This window comes from Amphiprion ocellaris, chromosome 8, assembly GCF_022539595.1.
Source record: "Amphiprion ocellaris isolate individual 3 ecotype Okinawa chromosome 8, ASM2253959v1, whole genome shotgun sequence".
Lineage (NCBI taxonomy): Eukaryota > Metazoa > Chordata > Actinopteri > Pomacentridae > Amphiprion > Amphiprion ocellaris.
The window spans coordinates 7,291,812-7,314,521 of NC_072773.1; the positions used below are offsets into that span (position 1 = coordinate 7,291,812).

The 22,710-nt window shown below is 36.2% G+C and overlaps 1 protein-coding gene across 2 annotated transcripts; it reads left to right on the forward strand.

Annotated features, from left to right (window-relative positions):
• Positions 1 to 978: 978 nt before the first annotated feature.
• On the forward strand, positions 979 to 19,175 carry xpc (xeroderma pigmentosum, complementation group C). Of its 2 annotated transcripts, XM_023289191.3 has the most exons (14): positions 979 to 1,270; positions 3,315 to 3,605; positions 3,750 to 3,846; positions 4,526 to 4,610; positions 4,715 to 4,872; positions 5,911 to 6,031; positions 6,147 to 6,236; positions 9,095 to 9,931; positions 11,912 to 12,072; positions 12,739 to 12,820; positions 13,843 to 13,974; positions 15,088 to 15,257; positions 17,227 to 17,320; positions 17,479 to 19,175. In XM_023289191.3, exons 1-14 carry the CDS (start codon positions 1,159 to 1,161, stop codon positions 17,806 to 17,808), a joined length of 2,760 nt encoding a protein of 919 aa, XP_023144959.2. In that variant the 5' UTR covers positions 979 to 1,158; the 3' UTR covers positions 17,809 to 19,175. The 2 variants fall into 2 exon arrangements, with proteins under 2 accessions (XP_023144959.2, XP_035812658.2); XM_035956765.2 differs by lacking the exon at positions 979 to 1,270 and having other exon boundaries at positions 3,471 to 3,609.
• The last annotated feature ends 3,535 nt before the right edge of the window (positions 19,176 to 22,710 follow it).

Here is a 22,710-nt window from a genome sequence, read left to right on the forward strand (position 1 = left end):
TTTTATTCAGGATGACAATGATTTAAGAGTACCATGAAAGCTACACAAAAATGGTTTTATGGTCTCAAACCTCAATCCATATGAGAATTTGTGGCTTTTTACTCATGACCATCCATACAACCCGACCTCAAATATGCTTCAAGGAGTTAATAATAATAATAATAATAATAATAATAATAATAATAATAATAATAATAATAATAATAATAATAATAATAATAATAATAATAATAATAATAATAATGGATTAGATTTATATAGCACTTTTCTATTAAGGCATACTCAAAGCGTGTACAATGGATCCATTATTCTTTCACTCACACATTGTCACTCTGGTGGTGGTAAACTACATTTGTAGCCACAGCTGCCCTGGACCTGAATTGAAATCTAAATTTATTTGATATTTTTGATGAATTTACTGTACAGTGTCGATTTTTTTTCTTCACTTTGACATGAAAGAGTCTTTTTGGGGGGTGAATTATTGTCAGAGAAACCAAAATTATATTGACCACGGTTTAAAAAATAAAAAACAATAAAAGGGGAAACTTTAAAGGGAGATAAATGCTTTTTATAGACTCGAGAATATGATTTGTAGCATTTCTGTTGCACCACAATGCTTAATTTGGAATTGCATGTTGTGACAGATTTACTTTAATATAATATAATATAATATAATATAATATAATATAATATAATATAATATAATATAATATAATATAATATAATATAATATAATATAATATAAGCATTAATTATTCTTATTCTTAGCAACAACAACAATAATAATAATACGGTAATAATAATAATAATAATAATAATAATAATAATAATAATAATAATAATAATAATAATAATAATAATAATAATAATAATAATAATAATAATAATAATAATAATAATAATAATAATAATAAACTGTTTGGTCTTTCGGTGCTGCTGAAATTTAAGGGGCGAAGAAGAAGTAGAAAGCGGAAGTGTCGTCAGAGCCCGGCCTCCAAACAGAGAGCTGCTGCTTCTATTATGAAAACTCCTGAGAGAAATGTTGTGTAAGCGGTTGGTCCAGGCCCTTACACAACACCACATGGACAGATAAGTGACTGAGCCTCCTCTAGACATCCTTACAAACTGTTTTTGATTTTAAAAAGTTTACCAGAAAGCATGGCGAAGCGCAGAGAGAGCCAAGAAACAGCGGCCGATACAAAGAAACCGAAGCAGGTGCTGAAGGCGAAGAGCAGCGCAGCAAAACCGAGAGCGAAGGAGAAAGATGCAGGTAGGAAATATCACAACAAATCTGACTGGAGATTTGTTTATTATGAATCTAAAATCTCCTCTGTCTAAACGAACACAGAGTCAAATCACCCTTAAATCTGCACTACATCAAAACAACAGTAGTTGAGTCAAAATGCTTTCTAATAGATACGATTAGCATTATGAATGAACATAGTTTTACATATTAAGGTTACGTGTTATTTATGGTGTGAATTTACCTAATTAATTTTATTTCAAGGGGTTAAAACCCTACAAAAACGATTTAAGTAGTTGCTCCGCTGCAGTAATGCTGCACAGTGCCAGGAGGGCAGATTTTTCTTCTGTGGACTTTGCACACTGAATTTTTTATTTCCCATTGTTCTTTAATTTGCACTGTTAGTGTCTTTATCTTATCTTATTCTGAATTTTGTGTTTTAGTAATACATTAACTGCTGCCGCACTGCAAGTTCCTTGCAGGGATCAAGAAAGTACTCTATCTATCTATCTATCTATCTATCTATCTATCTATCTATCTATCTATCTATCTATCTATCTATCTATCTATCTATCTATCTATCTATCTTTTTTCAAGGTTAATAGATTTAGTTCAGTTTTTCCTTGTATGTGCCATATGGAAACTGCAAATTTACCTCTTGAGCTCTTATGTCAAACTCGAAAAACTTTCCAGTGGAAGGGCAGAAGCACAATTTCTAATGTTGTACTAAATTTTCAGCTCTTGTTGCTTCTAAATACAGTATTTCTGCTCATTAAAATTGTGCAGCTATGTATTATTTGATTTGTTTTTTGTGCACATTAAGGTTATAGTACCATAAATAACAAAAAAAAATGAACTTTGTTTTCAACCTTTTTTTTTTAAATGTACCGTTTTATTTTGAAAATGTGTATCTTTTTTTTTTTTTTTTTTTTTTTTTTTTACTTAATTTTTTTCCCAGGCCACATTTACCGTTTAACAATTGCTAACAACACCATGCTAAAATATTATGTTCATAAAATTATAACTGATTGCCAGAGCAGACAAACGTTATATTGACAGTGAAGGCTCCACAATACCAGATGACTGTAACATCAGCTATTGTAATTGGAAAAACTTCTGCTTGATTATGTTGGATAACTCCCTACGTGTAAGTAAGTTCTTTTAGTGAAATGGTAACATGAAAAAATTTCATGCCGCAATTGGATTCCAACAATAATTCAGTTTATTTGCAGAGAATGCACCACTCTTTTTACAACCTTGATATATGGTGTTTGTTTTTGTCTGTCCTTAGTGATTAAAAATGCAAAACATGTCAATATTTTTTGACCGGTAGCTGTTTTGCACCAAAAAGACACTGCATGAACCTCCAGTGTGCAGGTGCAAGGATGGATGATGTGCATGGTTACTGGTGTGGATCTGCAGGCTATGATACACATCTGTGCTCCACTTCTTAAAAACACAAACCTACTTTGTGACTAGCTGCTGTTTGTTTTTTTAAACACAGGTTGCATCATTCTCAGCCATCAGTAACGTCATATTTGTGTATACTAATCCTGCAGCTCTGTTTGTTTATCAGACTCCCTCACTTTGCTGTTTTGTCTTAAGTATTTTTCTGTGCTCATGTCTCGGTTTTAAATGCACATTTGCACGATATTGTACAGAAACAACTCAAATATTCTCTTCGTAGTGTACCTATTATATGAGCGGTGCTTTTTGTCTTTTTCTGCCTTTCATGTTTTGCCACAAGTGATGCCTCAACTGGATATAATTCACATAAGTGTCCTTTTCCTCTCCGGAAACTCTTTTGTCTGTTTTGAACAATTTTCCTCTCAAAAAACAAGCTCACAATGCAGTGCTGTCAACCTCACAAAGAAAGGCAAAGCTAGTTCTTATTTTGTTTGTTTATCGTGATTATGCTTCTCTTTTGCATTAACGTGGTTGAAGTTCATAGATAGCAGCTGTAAATTACAAGGATTTTAACTAACTGTCAGAAAAAGTAAAACTCTGTCTTAATTATAAATCAAACTTAGAGCAACTTAAAAAGTAAATGTCATTCTGTGTGACTTTCTAGATAATTTCATCGTAGAGAAAGAGGAAAAGCTCGAGAGGAAGGTCAAACCTAAACCACGGTTGTCTTCAAAGCGAGCACCAGAGCAAACCTCATCTTCCAAATCCAGCACTAGCTCTGCTGTCAAAACCAGTAAATACTTCCAGTCACCAGTGAAGGAGGAGATCAATAGTGAGGAGGACTTTGACATGGAGACCTCACCGCCACCACCGATGTTTAAAAAGAAACCTGAGATAAAAGAAGAAGAGGAGGAGGACAGTGAGGAAGATGAGGATGACTGGGAGGAAGTGGAAGGCATGTGAGAGATTTGTAAAATGCTTTTAATTTTTGTATACTACAGTGAGAAAGTTGGTGAAACGTGATTTTCAGAAAGGTTGTAGCTTGTTGAGACAACGATGGTAAACCAAAATGAAAACTTTGTATGTTTGTGTCGATCAGAACTGGCTGAACCGCTGGGACCAGTTGAACCCTCTGAACCTGTCCTTCCCTCTCAGCCGGTAGAAATAGAGATCGAGACCCCAGAAGTCAGGAAGAGGTCAGTAAATATGTGTTAGAATTTATACTAGTTAAATATATATATATATATGTGAAAGATTATTTTCCAGTAGTATTTATGTCTACAAATTGTCATATTTCTATTTACAAAATGATTATTGTAAGGAAAATCAATTTCATGATTAAAAAAGTATAAAAACAATATTAAAGTATGAAGACAGGACAAATAGTTATACAGTAAAATCCACATAATATGTAATGGAGGATGTTTTTTGTAAATGATATGATTGATTAAGGAATTAAATTACTGTAAATCCATACATGAAATAAGCATCTTTTTCTGTCGGGATCCTCAAAATATTTTTTTTTATCGAGAAATGGATGATTTTATTTCAGTTTTAGAGATTTCAAGAACAAATTTTGTGATTTTAGGTTATTTCTGTTTCTGCAAAACCCCTTTCCATCTCATCTATCTGTGTAGTACAGAAAAATGAAGTAATTTAATATACCGGTTTTCATGCTCTGTCCTGCAACTACAGTGTTAAAAGTGAATTTCACATCAAGTGATTCATATCAAAACTGATGCAAAAACTACATTCACGCTCTGATTGTTATGCAGCAGCCACAGCAGATGTGTTATGAGTCTATTCTATAATGTTAATTTTCTAAAATATTGTCTCTCTGTTTAACCTTAATAATGCTTATTTCTGATTTTCCAGGCAGAAGAGGCAGGCAGAGTTTGAGACCTACCTGAGGCGGATGATGAACCGATACAAGAAGGACGTGTGGATAGACACACACAAGGTGAAAACACACATCTTTTCCCGTGTGATACTTTTCAATCTTATGTCTGATTTGTCAACGCTGTGGGATTTTGGCTCTTTTCTAACCTCTAATTGCTCTCTCAGGTCCACCTCATGTGCCTGCTAGCCAGTGGGATGTTTCGCAACAGACTGTGCAGTGAACCGGACCTGCTGGCCATCACTTTGTCCCTGCTGCCGACCAGATATAGCAATGTTGAAAAGGGATGCATCAACCTGAGCTACCTCTCTCTGCTGCTCAAATGGTGTGTGAATGTAAACTGTGTAGTGGTGCCTGATGCTACTTACATCAGAATAAATAAGTTAGTGACATTTTTTCATGAGAGACCGTAAAAGTGCCCTTAAATTTGACCTGGAGCAACTGAAACTTCACATCTAATCAATAACAAGTTCCTAACAGCCACACAGAGGCTAGTGGCTTCAATCCAGAGTTTAATAATAATGTTAATAATATTTATTTATACACCTTTTTACAAAGTTTACAAAGTGCAGGCCAATAAAAGAAATATACTCAGGAAGACAATGGTCAGGCCAAACAGAAAGATAAAGACCAGAAAAGCAAAACTGGAGGACGGTTAAACACAGTAAAAGATTTCAAATATATATATTGATACAACAAACACCAATGGAAAGACAAATAAAATAATAAAAGCCCCAAATATGTAGTATTAAATTAAAGAAAAAGCACAAGTAGAATAAAAGAAAATACAAATTAAAAGCATAAAAACAAGATTAGAAACAGAAGAGAATAGAAATACTTTATTGATCCCCAAACGGAAATTCTGTAATGAATACTAAATAAAATTAAAAATAAAAATCTTTTAAAAATATTTAAAATCTTTTTTTAAAAATTAAAGTCTATATAAAAAAAACTAATAAAAAATGAATACAATACAACATTTTGTGAAAAATACAACTGATAATAATATTTTAAAAAATTGATAAAGTTTTTAAAAAGTAAAAAAAAAAGGTTTATTAGAGAATAAAATAGATAAATATAATAGACAACACCACATTTAAGGCTGTGAACTGGCTCATATGTAACATTTCTGATTTATAGCTTGTGGCTGGACCCTGGCAGCTTTAAAAATAATAAAATCAATGAATGTATGCAATAAAATCTTAAATACCTCTTCTAAAATGGGCAGGGACACAGTAAAGAGAACCCAGGTTTGGGGTGATGTGATATTGTTTGGTGATTTAATCATCTAATCAAACATTTTGCCTTGGCCTTATCAGCACTGTATCGTTTATTTCCTTGTTAATTTCTTTTTGCCTACCAGGTTCAGACAGACTTTCACCCTGAACCCCAGTCTTCCCTATGAGGAGTGTCCGGACCCCCAGGCCCTCCTGGAAAGGCGGCTAGCCAGCCTCTCGGCCAGAAACCACCAGGAGTTGACTCATGTTGGTATTTTGGCCCAAGACTGGTTTATTTTACTAAAAGGGAAAGCAGGCTTCATTTGCATGTCCAGAAGAAACATAAATAATTATGGAACTATGTGTTTTGTGTTTCCTTCAGCTTTTCCTGTTGATCCTGAGATCTCTGCAGCTCTTCTGCCGTTTGGTTTTGTCTTTGCAGCCGATTCCTCTCAAACCTCCATCAGCCAAGGTACAGACAGTTTGTTATTCATCCCTGTAGAGACTACTGATGTAATGACAGGAGCTATACTAGGAAAATAGCTGTATTTTAATATAAAGAGAACTACAGAGGAGTCACAAATGAAAAATCAACGTCAAGTAAGGCGGTAGACAACTAAAAGCTGTAAGGAAACACTCTGATTACCTAATTTACTGTCAGATCTCTGTACTTTTACTGCAAAATAAAGTCCTGTACCTCTATGGACATAGCACAACCATGGCTAGAAGGATAGAGAACTCAAAAAATCCAAAAGTTCTGCTGCCATAAACCATAAAAATGGAAAAATTAAAGTGGTTTTCTTTGACTGTTTATTTTACAAAATTGAAAAAAGCGAATCAGTATGTTCTATATTATTCTAAGTGACCACATTTGACTCGAATGCTGAAAAAGAATTGTGGCTCTGCATGGTGTAGATGTTTAACTACTTGCATTTTTTCTTACTGCTCTGTGTAAACACGGTGTGCAGTTTAGCCAAAAGTGTGAGATTTTTGTCACATACTTTTCATCTCAGCCGAATCAGTCATGACTGTGCCAATTACACCAAGGTATGCAGAATTTTTTGTTTTTTACAGAATCTGATTAAAGCAATCTGTTCATTTTTTTACTTACTACAAATAAGACATTAAATGAAGGGATTTAGCTGAAATGTCACAATTTCAAGCTTATATTCAGTTGATTTTTCCAACAGAACCGGATGTCACACATTATTAGTTCAAGGAAGGTTGAAAATCTAATGATAATTTATATTTTTACAGTTTCTGGCTCTGATACTATTTTTCATGCTTGTGGTGCACAAATCTCAACAAAGACCTGTTGACACCCTACCAATAACATTACATAACAGACATTTTTCACATTAGTTCCAATGTCTGATTTTTCTGAATATTGTCACAGACATGGAAAAACTATAAATATACACAACCATTCAAAAGTTTGGGGTCATTTAGAAATGTCCTTATTTTTTAAAGAAAAGCATTTTTTCAATGAAGATGGCATTAAATGTATCAGAAATCCAGTCTAGACATTGTTAATGTGGTAAATGACTATTCTAGCTGGAAACGGCTGGTTTTTAATGGAATATCTCCATAGAGGTACAGAGGAACATTTCCAGCAACCATCACTCCTGTGTTCTAATGCTACATTGTGTTAGCTAATGGTGTTGTATTTGTTAACCGTTTTGGTAGGAGGCTGCGTGCGTCTATATAGTCACATCAGAAACCCAATGTGGGCTGTAATTATGTGAGTAAGTTCACAGAATATGAGGTGAAGTGCTGTTTTTTTCTGCTTCTGTCCCATTCTCTATCTCTTCCTCTGAACGAGGATGAACTAAACTACTTATAAATCATATTTACAATTAATTGAATTCAAACACTGTGTTATGATAGCTATTATCAAAGGAAAGCTCAGTGTAGAAAGATGATACTGGCAGCAGCAGCTAAGCCAGCAGTGTTAACAAACACAAGCTGCAGCTGTCAGCACAGGTGTGTTCATCAGTGTGACTGGAGGCTAAACCTCGTTAATCTGCTTAACCTGAAATGACCAATGAAGGTGAGAGCATAGAGGAAATTCCTGAAGTGCTTTATATTCAAAGTGATTGTTTAAATGTTTGTGCAGTTATTAGACAAAATCAAGATACTTTGTAGTTTTATGTGTCTGATTATTCATTTTAAGGAAACATGCCGCTGTGGAAGTTATATGATAGAAATTGGAGATACACATATGAAACTGATTTCAAAACCATACTGTTCAACTATTCAGGAAATTACATCTATCTGTCTATCTATCTATCTATCTATCTGTCTATCTGTCTATCTGTCTATCTGTCTATCTGTCTATCTATCTGTCTATCTGTCTGTCTGTCTGTCTGTCTGTCTGTCTGTCTGTCTGTCTGTCTATCTATCTATCTATTGATCTGACATCTGCAATTTCCTTCGGGATTAATAAAGTTTTATCTTCTGTCTCCTGTCTATCTGTCTAATGTATTTATTTGTATTTTTTAAAAGGTTAATAGATCTGTTTCACCATTTTTCCATCTATCTATCCTATGAAAACTGCAGATTTACCCTCTGAGCTCTTGTGTCAAACAGCAAAAACTTTTGTAGCGAAATTTCTAACGTTCTACAAACTTTTTACATATTGTTGCTTCTACATGCAGTATTTCTGCTCAGTAAAATAATGCAACTATGCATTATTTAATTATTATTTTTGTGCACATTAAGGTTATGGTACCATAATTTAAAATAAAGAAATAACTAAATTTGAATTTGTTAAATAAAACTTTGAAGAACTTGGAATCAACATGTATAACATTTTTCAAAGTGCCCACAGTTGTTTGCTAATACAGGGGAAGAATGGTGACTCTACGTGCACGAGATACTTCACATTTGTAACGCAGTTCAACCGAAAAGCTTCGAATTTTTGTCCTGTGACTGTTGATTGCAGCAAAGTCACAAATGCTGTCTCAGTTGCACTGTTGAGCACAGAATTTTGACTTTTTTTTACAGAATATGATTCGAGCAAATGCTATAATTTTAGCACATTTTTAAATGAGACGTAGAATAAAGGAATTTAGATGAAATATCATGATTTTAAGCTTACATTTGGTTATTTTTCTTGACTGAATTGCACGTTGCAGATCAAAGACTGTTGAAAAGTCCAATTTTCTCTCTGTTTTTACAGTTTCTGGCTCTGATAAATGGTGTAATTTTAGCATTTTTTTTTAAAAAGACAACATGCTTTTCAAGCCCATCGGCAGGTTTTAGGGTTCAAGTTAAAGTCTTACATTTTTACAGATAAAAAAATATTGACTATATCTGCCATTTCTTTAGGGCAAAGCGGCTGGAACGTCTCCCCCAAAAAAGAGCCAGGAAATGTCAAAGAGTAGCTCCCCGAAGGTCTCTCCTGGCACCAAGAGACCAGCTGAAGGGAGGAACATCAAAGGAGGAAAGAAAGCCAAGAGGAAAGAAAAGAAGGAGGAGGAGGAGGAAGAAGAAGAGAAGTCTGTGTCATCAGGAGGGCAGAAGCCAAAGAACTCAAAACGCCGCAGTGTCGCCTCTAAGGTCAGCTACAAGGAGGAGAGCAACAGTGATGGGGATGGTGATGAGGAGGAGGAGAGGCTCAGCGAGGAAGAATTTCAAGCAACCAGCGAGGAAGACAGTGAGGATTCAGAGAGGGGGGTTAAATCTACAAAGGGGAAGAAGACGAAAAGGAAGAGCGAGGCTAAAGGGAAAAACAGCAAAGGTAGTGTAGCTCCAAAGAGAAAGAGTGGAGGAGGGAAAAAACAGATAAAAGACGAGGAGGAGGAAGAAGATGATGAAGAAGAAGGAATAGTGAACAACGGAACAAAGAAAAGTGGGGAAAAGAAGGAAGGGCCTGGAGTGGACGAGTGGTTGGAGGTGTATCTGGAGAAAACGTCGTCCTGGGTTTGCGTACATGTGGAGAAAGGTGTTGGGATGCCTCACCTCTGCTCTCAGAATGCAACAGCTCCAGTGACATATGTGGTGTCGGTGGACGGGGATGGCTTCCTGAAGGACTTGGGGAGGAAGTACGACCCCACCTGGATGACATCATCCAGGAAGAGGCGGATTGATGACGAGTGGTGGAAGGAAACACTGGAGCCTTTCTTAGGACCCGAAGATGAGAGGGACATTAAAGAGGAGAAGGAAGTGAGTCCAGGATTTACTTTATAGATATGCAGTACTATTCAAAAGTGTGGGTTCACCCAGACAATTTCATGTTTTCAATGAAAACTTAAGTTAAAGTTGCTCTAGAGGAGTTACAGTTGCTCTATATTAGTAAAGGTTGCTCTAAATGAATTAAAGTTGCTCTATATTAGCTAAGGTTGCCCTATTTTAGCTAAAGTTAATATGATTAGTTAAAGTTGCTCTATATTAAAGTTGCTCTGCATTAGCTAAAGTTCAGATATTTTAGCTAAAGTTGATATCATGAGTGAAAGTTCTATATTAAAGTTACTCCACATTAGTTAAAGTTGCTCTATATTGTTTTAAGTTGCTCTAAAATTAGTTAAATTTACTCCATATTAGCTAAAGTTGCTCCATATCAGTTAAAGTTGCTCTAAACGAATTAAAGTTGCTCTACATTAGTTAAAGTTGCTCTACATTAGTTAAAGTTGCCCTATTTTAGCTAAAATTGATAGTATTAATTAAAGTTGCTCCATATTAAAGTTGCTCTAAAATGAGTTAAAATTGCTGTATATTATTTAAAGTTTCTCTAAAATGAATTAAAATTGCTCTATAGTATTTAAAGTTGCTCTAATTGAGTTGAAGTACCAAAGTTTGGGGTCACCCAGGCGATTATATGTTTTCCATGAAAACTCATACTTTTATTCATGTGCTAACATACTTGCACAAGGGTTTTCTAATCGTCAAGTAACCTTTCAACACCATTAGCTAATGTAGCATTAGAACACAGGATGGATGGTTGGTGGAAATGGACCTCTGCACCCGTGTAGATATTTCATAAAAATCAGCCGTTTCCAGCTAGAATAGTCAGTTACCATATTAACAATGTGTAGACTGGATTTCTGATTCATTTAATGTTATCTACATTGGAAAAACTGCTTTTCTTTAAAAAATCAGGACATTTCTTAATGACCCCAAGCTTTTGAATGGTAGTATACATTTTACCTCTAACAAGTGTTGTCATGATACTGAAATTATGCTTTTGGACCTATATAAATTCTGAAAGGATACAACTGCAAAAACTAAAAATGTCAGGAACAATATTGGAAAATGTCCCAAGGTTAAACCCTTGCAGAGAGAAGTAGGAGCAGCGCTTTCATGCACATTTTGATCATCCTTTTTCACTCATTCTGCAACATTTAAATTGATCATTTAGAAGCTGTGTTGTTAATCTGCATAAATGCTGAATTTTTAGTAGCTGGAAAGTTAGTGTTAAGCACTGTGTGTCGTATATTTGCCACATTGGTAAGTTAGCTAAAAAAATAAAGTCAAATTAAACAGTTATCTTCACCTATAACTGGCTTGTCAAACTTTGATGGTGAAAATAGTGGATTGTGGCAACATGCATTGTACTGGTTTGATTTATACTTAAGGGCAAGATGTAACTATATGTCATGTTTGTCATCGCTCTTTCAATCCTTTGAACAATTCTGTAGCTGAAATGCTCTGCCAAGGTAGACACTGTTTGCTACTAAGCGCTTAGATCTTTAACATACAGGCTGAAAGAAGTAAAATGCAATATCTTCATGCCCTATGTCTGCAGAAATTGGAAGCTGCACATACATACTGTCCCGCTGTTGCAAGTTAGTGGTCGCTGTAGTATCAATTTTAATTGTACAGTATTGAAATATGTCTCTAGTATCGGTTACACTAGCTTCAACTGATTCTTTTTCCTTTTTCTGAGTCTGCTTATTTCCCAAAATCAAGTATAAGCAGGGCATTATGAACAGATCTACCATCCCTGTACAGGAGATTCTACTTTTTTTGATCATTTCATCCTGTCATAGCTAAGTAATCGCTGTATAAATTTTGTCTTACATCAGTAACCGTGGGCAAAAATGCCTCTTGAAGTGTCCCTCCAAAGTCAAAGCATGAAAAGAAATGATTTTCTTTCCGACTTCTTTTACTTGAACACACTGTGTTTTTCCCATTTCGCCCACCCAGCTCCAGAATAAGCTCTTGAACAAACCCCTGCCGATCTCTATAGGGGAGTATAAGAACCACCCGCTGTACGCCTTAAAGAGACACCTGCTCAAGTACGAAGCCATCTATCCTCCCACTGCCACCACACTGGGATACTGCAGAGGAGAGCCAGTGTACTCACGGTCAGTGGAGATGCATTTTCATTTATGCTCTTACATGTCATACTTTCTTACAGTCTAATTTCTTAAGCTAGTTTGTTTCCACTGTGAATGAGAAAGTTGCAAGTCTTGCATTTCTGGTCAAGTCTTGACCCAGTTTAAGGGCTTGATTTGGAAATTTGAATGTCTTGACAACCTTCAGAATCTAATAATCCTTTAAACATCAGCCAGTTCTATAGAAGTGTTTAGGTTACTTCTCTATTTGGAACATTTCGAATGACAGCACTTTATGAGGTATTCACAAATGTGTGGCAAGGAGAAATTGTTTACGCTATTGTATGAAATAGAAGTTTTAAAAAAAAAAAAAAACCTCTGTACCCTCATAAAAACAGGAATACCCTTGTTTGTGTTTTAAAGCCACATTAACACACAACTACACTAAGTTTTTGGGAGCATCAGTGTCCACTAGGAGGTGCTGTTCTGTGGTTGAAGCTTGTGTTTTTAATTACCGGTAATAGTTTGGATCTTGAGAACTGCAGTCCACACCGAAGATGCTTATTTAAATACCAGCAAAAATCTTAGATTATACATTGGACTCAATATGTAAGTGAGTCAAATGTAAATTTTAGTATGAAAGGTGCGTTATTTATCATTATTGCCATCGTGTTTACATATTTTTTTTATATGTAGGGATTGTGTGCACACCCTCCACTCCAGAGACACTTGGCTGAAAGAAGCACGAACCGTCCGACTGGGCGAAGAGCCATACAAGGTGAGACGATATATTTTTCAGATTTATTTATTTTTTTGTTCATCTTTTCTCTTCTTGTAGTTCCTTTCTGTGTTTGTATGTGTTGCTATTGTTTATTTTCCTGTTTGATTTAGTCCCACTAAAGCCTCTGGCCAGATCAGTTGATTAGTCTTTATTTGCATGACTGGTGTTTCCGAGAAAGAGGAGCATGTGTAGGAAGGGTTAACCTCAAAATAAATTTTGAAAAAGTGGTCACAGTCTTCCTGTTGAAATGTAGTCAGTCAACCCATGGATGTTGATATAAACAGTAAGGTTATGACAAAATGAACCACAACTCTTCAATGTCAGGTTCCCTCCAAACACTAACAAAGATGGTTTTAGTTTTGAAAATGACATTGTGAAATCATTTTGATTTGAAGGAAAACAACTAGAATGAGAGTTCACAACAGCAGAATAGCTTAAGATGTTGAAATTATTCCATTTAAGAAAGAAACCTGCATGTAGTTACAGAAATGTCATGGGTTATTTAAAATTTCACCTCAAGGTGTGCTGTTTTGCTGTATTCTGTCACTAGATATGGTGGAGAACTTCCAAACCAGCATCTGTATTTTTGGACAAATTATTGAGATTGAAAACCTGATTTTGCTCATTTATTATATTTAAAATACTCTGTTGAGGGGTATGTTGTTGTCAGTGTCTTAAAAATGACAAATGTGTTTGTGTGCTGATGCCAGCTGTAACATAATTTCCAGAGAAATTTGTGGCAGTTTGTTGCGTGCAGATGTATCGAATACTTCAAGGAGCAGTGAGGTTATTAAATTAAAATAGTTTAGTCTTAATTGGATCAATGAACTGAGGATATTGACAAAGCGACTGGCAGCAAATACTATATTCCAATGACCCTGCATTTCATTTTTTCAGCTACCGAGCTAATGTGGCGTGCACAAGCACGAAGAAAAGAAAAGATGTGACCCCCAAATGTGTTTTATGAATGTTTATGTGTAAAATATTTGTTGTCATATCATTCTGTTTCTCCTGGTAAGATGGTGAAGGGCTTCTCTAATCGCTCCCGTAAGGCCAGGATGATGGCTGAGCTGAAGGAGGAGAATGACCTGCCTCTGTTCGGAGAATGGCAAACTGAAGAGTACCAGCCGCCGATAGCTGTGGATGGGAAGGTACGAGGAAAAACGGTCAATATAAGAGAAGATATAAAGATGCAGATGACAAATTGCAGCATTAATTTGCTACAAAACAGTCCCTCCTTACTATTACTCTCACATATCTAACATATACAAGTAAGAATTTTGGCTGATATATATCAGTATTTAAATTTTCCTACTCTTTAAAAGTTAGCATTAGCATTTACCCCAAAAATCCAGCATTGGTAACGTTGTACTTGTATATCAAACCAGACGCAATCCAGACCAAGAGCACATTTAAAGCTGTTAAAAGCCCAAAGTCTTGATGTTGCTTGTTATTCAATCTAGTTAGTTAATTAGTTAGTTAGTTTTATTTCATTCATTGACAAAGAAATAAGCAATTCAATACAATACTTAATCAAAAATTTCCAACTTTTGAATGACAGGGAGCAGAGAGAAGAATAAATGTATTTAATTTGCACATTAATAATAAACACTGAGTTTACAATGAACATTAAAAAGCACAGTGACCATAATGTCTGAGAGGCCTGCACAGCCACTCATATCAGAGTTTTCTCTCATGACAAACACTATGAAACTCTCAATTAATTTCTTGGTATTTAAATAATATGCTGGTTTTAATTACATTTTAAAATCTTGTGTGTGATTTCGATTCTTTTGATTCCTGGTCTAGATTGTTCCATGAATTCACCCCTTTTACAGAAATGAGACTTGTCTTCTTTCTGCTCCCTTTCATTCTAGTTTGGAGACGTTTGTATTTACATTAAATTTTTATATTTTACAAATGAATGAAATAAAGAATAAAAACTAAACTAAATTAAATGCAACAGTCCATTAATTTTGTATTAAATCTTGGTTTTATGACGATTTCTGTTGCTTTTAGGTAATATTTACTTTCTCTTTTTGCAAATCATTTCTAGACGTTGACTGGTAAAGTTTCTTTATAAACTTTATACATAATTTGCAGAATCTAACTAGCTAAACCCAAGTGTGTTCAATGTGCAGTGATGTTAAAGGCCAACACCCATTATCGGAACTGCAACTGATCTGTTCTCCATCAGTCAGCTGATGTAACTTATCATCATATTCCGTTATTGTTTACGTGTTGTCTTTGTGTGTTCCCCTCAGGTTCCTCGTAATGACTATGGTAACGTCTACCTCTTCAAACCCTGCATGTTGCCAGTCGGCTGTGTTCACCTCCAGCTGCCCAACCTGCACCGTGTGGCCAGAAAGTTGAACCTCGACGCCGCACCTGCAGTCACAGGATTTGACTTCCATGGAGGATATTCACACGCCGTGTAAGACAACATTGAAAAATTTAAACAAAGTCAAGAAGATGATTATGTCCCATCCCTGGCTCAGGTTTAACAGCTGCATTTCATATTTAGAAATATTCTGTGGCTTTCAAAGTGGACAAGATAGGACCCAAAGTTGTGAGACTGTTAATGACGTGCTAGCAGTAACTGTCATAAATCAGGATGTCAGGTGACTATGCACATGTTTTTGTGACCATGTGGTAGATGCACATTTGCAGTTTCTCTATGGACCTTAAAGGAGCAAAGAAGAAAACATTACATTTGGTCATTTGGATCTAACGCTTCATGTGGATGACCATCTCTGGTGACAAGAGTTTGGGTCTGCAGGTACCACCAACGAAAGAAACAGCAGTTTTCACAGTTTAAGTTTTAAGCTCTAGTTTCAGGAGTATGATTGTTATTTTCTTCAACATTCATGTGGTTGTGCACCAGGAATGAATCCCTCAGAGTCAGACTACCAAGGCAGAGTTCTGCTGTAATGTCCTAAAGTGTCTGAGGGAGACGATTCAGCACAAGTAATCTCAACTGTGGTGGCTTGTAGGTACTTCAATGCTTAGTGCACCCCAACACAATGTGGCAACTACATAGTTTTTGTTTTTTTTTTAGTCTACAACACCCGATCACTTCTTCCCACCACCCTACTCAACAGTTCTGGTTCCACATAACTTCCTCTTCTTTTAAAATGTGGAATTCTAGTTAAGTCACCAATTTTGAAATGATTTAAAAGATTCCACACTCATCACATATGGTGTTTGACATATACTACCGTTCAAAAGTTTGGGGTCACTTAGAAATGCCCTTATTTCTGAAAGAAAAACATTTTTTTTCAATGAAGATAACATTAAATTAATGAGAAATACAGTGTAGACATTGGTAATGTGGCATATGACTATTCTAGCTGGAAACGGCTCATTTTTAATGGAATATCTACATAGGGGTAGAGAGACCCATTTCCATTAACTATCACTCCTGTGTTCTAATGCTACATTGTGTTAGCTAATGGTGTTGAAAGGCTAATTGATGATGTAGAAAACCCTTGTGCAATTATGTTAGCGTGTGAAAAAAAGTGTGAGTTTTCATGGAAAACATGAAATTGTTTGGGTGACCCCAAACTTTTGAGCAGGAGTGTATAAAACCTGGTCTTGCAATCAATAGTGTGGAGTCACGCGACATTTTGACTAATGTCGTTACCGTCGCTTCATTCACAGTCCCAGAACTTTTTGATCAACCCTTGTGTAAGTGCAACTTAAGTTCGTACAGAAGAGGCTTTGCTCTAAAATGTGTCTGTTTGGTGCAGCAAGACCTTAGACACCAGTATTCATTGTATTTGTTTCCTTTCATTCATTTTCATTCATAACTGGGGTTTTTAACCACTGTAAGGTCAAATCATTTTATGTAAATCACTGTTTCCAATGGTGACTTACCCTCATGTACTTTAATCAGTGCCTGCCTCCAAAGTCTGATATATATATATGTATATATATATGTATATATATGTGTGTGTGTATATATATATATATATATATATATATATATATATATAGATAGATATATAGATATATAGATAGATATAGATATATAGATAGATATATATATAGATATATAGATAGATATATATAGATAGATATATATAGATAGATATATATATAGATATATATAGATATATATATAGTTTTGTTGGCTTTTATTGCTCATAAATTGCTTTCCAAATTTAGCTGTGTTTGTTTCAGTGAGCCAGTTTTCATTTCATTACTTGATTTGGGGTAAAACTGCTGCTTTAGAAATATTCACATGGTGAGTTTTGAATATTTAAAATCCTCTGTCAAACATATTTAAACCTGCACATTGTGAAATCTTCTCACAGGACATTAGTAATTTCCTCCACTACTGAAGGAACAAAGAGAATAAATACAGTTGTTGTGGAAAATGTTGTTTTCTGTGTGTGTTTCAGGACTGATGGCTACATTGTGTGTGAGGAGCATGAGGAGGTTCTCAGAGCAGCCTGGGTGGAAGAACAAGAGCTTCAGAAACAGAAGGAGAAAGAAGTCTGTGGGATTTTTAAAAATAATTATTATTTTCAGCCTATTAGGGAATTATTGATTAGAATTCCATTGCTTTCTATGGCCATGCATGACTGATTTTGCTGTGACAGTTCAAGTTAAAGCAAACCCCACATCTGCTTTTCTTTTCTTTCATGTTCCAGAAAAAAGAAAAGAGGGCGATCTCCAACTGGACTCTGCTGGTGAAGGGACTCCTGATCAGAGAAAGGCTTAAACAGCGTTATGGCAAGAAGACCCACGGATTGGGAACCCTCGCTCATGGAGACGATGCTGGCGGGTTTTCGTCTGATGAAGATCTGGTTGAGGATGGAAGCAACGGATCTAAAACGGCGTCTGAGACTCTTGCAATGTCCTGGCCTCAAAACAGACAAGCAGAAGAAGACGGCGGGAGCGGCAGCGGACTGAAAAAGAAGACAACGAAACGAGAGAAGAGGGGGCAGCAGCAGCATTTATTCCCTTTTGAGAAAGTGTGAGGTTAGGGATTAAAAGTACACTGTTTTTCGTGCAGGTTTTGATAAAACTCATGTTGATAACACGAAGTGCTTGACTGACTCTACCAACAACACCACAAACAATACGGGCTAGTATGAGAGTTGATCAGAACGCGAGTGCAACATGTGCGACCAGTAACTGCCATGCGTCAGGATGTTACATGACGCTGTGCTTTCAACATCTGGACATGTTACGCATGTTGTTGAAGCTACTAGTAGGTGTGTATTTGCAATTTCTCCATGAGCTAGAGACTGGAGCAGAGAACAAATGTCCCATTTTGTGTCGGTCTGCAGTGGAGATGATCAAACTTTTATGTCAAGAATCGTCCCTGGCGACGAGAGCCGGGTCTGCAGCTACCCCAAGAGAAGAAACAGCAGTTTTAAGAGTGGAGAAGCTCACAGTTTCCAAAACCAGACATGGTGTATCAGGTGTGGAGCACTAGGAGCATGCTCGTTGGTTTCTTCAACGTTCATGTGATTGTACATCGGGGAATTATTCCTCCAGGGTCGGACTGTTAAGGCAGATTTTAAATGTAATGTCATTAGGGAGAACATTCAGTGCAAGTGATTATGACTGTGGCACATGCTGCAATGCTCTGTGCAACTGGCGATTTTTCATTTTTTTTTGTCCACAACAAAAAAATTATGGCTCCCATGTGCCTTCTGTGTTGTCCTAAAAGTGTAACTGGAGTTGATGGTTCATTTTGACGCAGTTTAAGAGGTTCATTGTAGATCGTTCTTGATTTGTCTGCATAGTGGGACTTCCAGAGACTGATTGAAGCCTTGCTGAAGCACCGTATTGCTGCACCAAAGAGACTACTTCAACTAGAAATGCAGCCAAATTTAAATCAGGTGCAGTTTTAGATTTTTCTTGGCAAACTGTCACAACTTTTTGGTCAACTCTCGTATGGCTTGTAGCGACTGAAAACAAAAGCTTTTCAACATTTCAAAGCTGCTACCACAGCCTCTTCACAGTGCACCGCTGTTTTTTTCAGTGCATTACATTCAACAGTTTCCTCAACCTTGCAAGTGCATCAAAAGCTGCACACAAGCACAACCAAATGGAGCATAGACACTGCTGCTGACTAGACTGCTCTCCATGTGACCTGACTGCCCAAAAGCAGAAATGTGTATTTTTGTTTTCATTTTTATTAGAAAACATATTAAGTCTTCCTCTTTTTTGTTGTTTGGCTTTTACACTGCTGGAGGTTCACTTCTTCCTGCTGTTTTCTGTATTGTGTGTCACATTCAGTGTCTTATATGTGTTTGAACACTGTATTTCAAATGATAACAGCTTTTTTTTATGGAACGTATTTCTGCAATAAATGTAAAAGTGAGTCAAACACAGACCAGCCTGAATGAATAAATTTTTTTCTTCATTAGACATTTTTTTCCTGTCTCAAAATGATCAAGACTAGAATACAGAAAACAAAGAGCAAATGTGAGGTTATATGAATGACCATGAGAAATCTTTTTTTCAAAATTTCGCAGCCTCACAGCAAAACCTCTCATCAGGGCAATTATTCTATTTTCGTTTGGACTCTTCCTTCATCTTTTGACCATGTAAGGGTTCGACTTGTGCTGATCTCAGGGGCACCAGTGCAGAGATAACCAGAAGGTCAGTGTTTGCAGGATTCAAGATGCACAAAAGGGACAATGTAATTTTTCTCAATTTGATTTGTACCTGACCGCACAGTGGCTCAGTAATCAGCACTGTTTTGCTAGAAGGTTAGCTAAAAGATCTACGGTTCGCATCCCGTCCTGGGATCTTTCTGCATGGAATTTGCATGTTCTCCCTGTGTATGCATGGGTTTTCTCCAGGTAGTCTGGCTTTCTCCAGCAGTCCAAAATCATGCTCAGGTTAACTGGTGATTCTAAATTGCCTGTAGGTGTGAGTGTGATTGTTTGTCTCTATATGTAGGCCTATGATAGACTAGCGACCTGTCCAGGGTGTCCCCTCAGTGAGCTGGGGTAGGCTCCAGCCCCTCCATGACCTTAATGACGATTAAGTGGTGTATAGATAATGGATGGATGGATGATTTGAACTTTTAACACTGCCAGTTAAGTGTAAGACTGTAAAATATGGCTTTTGAGTCCACAAACCACATGCAATATAATGGCATCCTCCTCTTACATGCCACACATACAGAAAATTTGTAAATTGTGAATGTTCTTTAGCATTTTTGTTTGATTAAACAAGTCACAATACAAAACAGGCCAACATCACAGGTTTATTTTTGTTTTATTTTTTACTCAAATAATACTGCTGTGTGAATTCTGAATCAGTTTAAATACTTTCAAGCAAACTGCGGGGCATTCCTTCAAAAATCAGAGTAACTTAAAGAATAATTGAAAGTAAAGTGTGTCAGTTTGCAGCTGACTGAGCATCAGCTGCATTAGATGCTGATTTATCGTTTTCCTCAGCAGTTCCAGAGCAATTATCGGTGCCTTTACTACTGGGGTTCAGCCCTCTGGTTCGCTGAGGAGCTCTGCTGAGGGTAATGCATTGTTTATTAAGCCATCACTCCTTTGCCTTTATAGCAAAAGTACCTCGAGTGCAGGGTTTCCGTCCAGCTGTAGAGCTGCAATACCTGCAGTTACATTACAACCTGTGCCACGTATGAGCAAGGGAAACCACAGCAGGAGCAATTTAGAACTGCATATTTATGGTATAATAATGTGGAAAGTAAAAAATGAGGATCATTTCAAGGCAAGGAATGTTTTCATTGCATGAAACGGTATCTCCTGTGAGCACTGTAAGAGCAGCTAATATCAGCTGGGTGTTACAATGATGCTTCAATTTTCTTTCTTATTTTAGTTACCATTTATTATTTACAAGGCTGCTACCAGTGTAAAATATAAACGGCAGCCACTACAGCAGTAGCACATCACTGCCTTAAAATTGAAACAGCTTCTGCTCCTCCTGCCTGTTGGTGGCAACTTTAAAATGCCCACATCTGCAAGTAAACTGTAAACCCCCAAAAATATAAATATAATTCAAGTTGCTAAAAAAAAATACACTTGCACTTATTTTTTACATTAATTTTTCAGTGTACAATGAAAGAATTCCTGAGTTTATTGGTGCTATAAGTTACAAAACATGCACTTATAATGATTTGTTATCAAAATATGGAATGGTAATATTTGAAAATAATCTAAATATCAAACATAACAATGTTGTTGATTAAGGCAGATGAAGATTTGTGTATTAAAATTGAAATAAGAACTTTAAGTAGCTATTTCACATTACTGATATATCAATTTTTAACAAAGATCGTGAGCACACATTATGGTTTAACAGATCCATGAATCACCCAATAGCTGATCAGTTTGTTAAAATTAAGTTACATTTACAAAGAAATCGAGCTTTAAAACCAAAACCCCAGACTTACAGCTCTTATCATTTATGTGTTAAAGGGCTTTAGGTGTGTCAGTATATGAATGTTTAAATAATATTGTGTCACTCAGTGCTGACAGATAACTTGCATGTATTGTGAGAAAGAACATTGCATAAGGCCAGAATTTCTTAATATTTTTCTTTCTGTTCTTTGTAATTGTATGTGTGAACACAAAATATTCTGAGAAATAAGAATTGTGTTCATCATTAAAAGCAGAAATCCTGCAATTAGCTTATGGTAAATCCTTGTTGCAACACAAAATCAATATGAAAGATCCCCTCAAGCTGTGTTTAAAGATATACTTAACTAACAATGAAGTATGTACCACCCTATCTGCCATACCAGAATCTAGCAGGCCAACAGACTGATCTTGTCTTTCTCTTATCATCTGTGGCATTGTGCCATTTGAATAAAATTGCATTTTAAAGTGGCCTTTTATTGTCGCTGATCAAACGAGTGTCTGTGTGGCAATCACATTATCTGACGAGGTTGTGGATTAAATCAGTGGTTGAGAAAAGCTTAAAAACTTATCTTTTCGTGCACAGTCGGGGGAGTTTAACCTCTGTTTAAACAAAACTATAGAAATCTGATTTTTAACCTTTTGTCCCCATGAGAAAAGAAGCATGCTGTGTTTCAGTTTTTGGTCACTACATGTAAAAATACTCTTGTGCTATGAATTATAATTTTGTTGGTGTGATGAAGAGTGGTAGTGGATCAGTGGTTAATGCTTTGGGCCACTGATAAGTAGGTCAGGGGTTTGAAGCTCCAGCACCACTAAACCGTCACTGTTGGGCCTTTGAGAAAGGCCTTTAACCCAGTCTGCTCCATTTGTACCTGGAAACTCTAAGTCGGGTAATTTAATATGGTCAGTTTGCCTATGTGCCTCTTATTGTCTTGTGTTTTATGTGAAATATGTAACTCCTAACAGCTTTGTGACTGTGTGAAGAGTTACTCATTTTGTGTTTTGGTGTAGCCTCGAAAAAATGTTTGCTCGTTCTGAGGCACTCGTTTGTTTAACTTTTCACTTGCACCAGTTTTGATGTTGTTAGAGCGATGTTGTTAGAGTTTTTTTAGTAAGCTGAGTTGATTTCTTTTGTTTTTTTGTCATAGCTAGTTTTGTAACTGATTTCGCAACACCCATCATCCCAGTTTTCTTTGCAGTTTTACCACCTATTTTTTGATTATTTACATCACTGACGAAAAAAATGCTTTAACAAACCAAAAACACCTGGATTTATGCTTTCCCCCTTGAACATGTTCTGTGACCCCACCTTCCTTAGAAGCTAGGATATGTGAAAACTACATTTTGTTGTACATTATACATATATTTACAAATTCTCCCTTATTAAACATGTTGGATGAATATACTTTCTGCAGAGGAATTTATACAGTCATTATTAGTGACTGCACAGTGAAAATAAGATAAGCCTTTATTAATCCCACTGTGGGCAAATTTGCAGTGTTACAGCAGCAAAAGATAAGCCAA

What these genes read in the sequence shown, in the direction of transcription:
- xpc (XM_023289191.3), top strand. Translation starts at nt 1,159, where the DNA reads ATGGCGAAGCGCAGAGAGAGCCAAGAAACAGCGGCCGATACAAAGAAA. An exon ending in TCAAACCTCCATCAGCCAAG is followed by an intron (nt 6,237 to 9,094) that starts GTACAGACAGTT and finishes CCATTTCTTTAG; the next exon opens with GGCAAAGCGGCTGGAACGTC. An exon ending in ACATTAAAGAGGAGAAGGAA is followed by an intron (nt 9,932 to 11,911) that starts GTGAGTCCAGGA and finishes TCGCCCACCCAG; the next exon opens with CTCCAGAATAAGCTCTTGAA.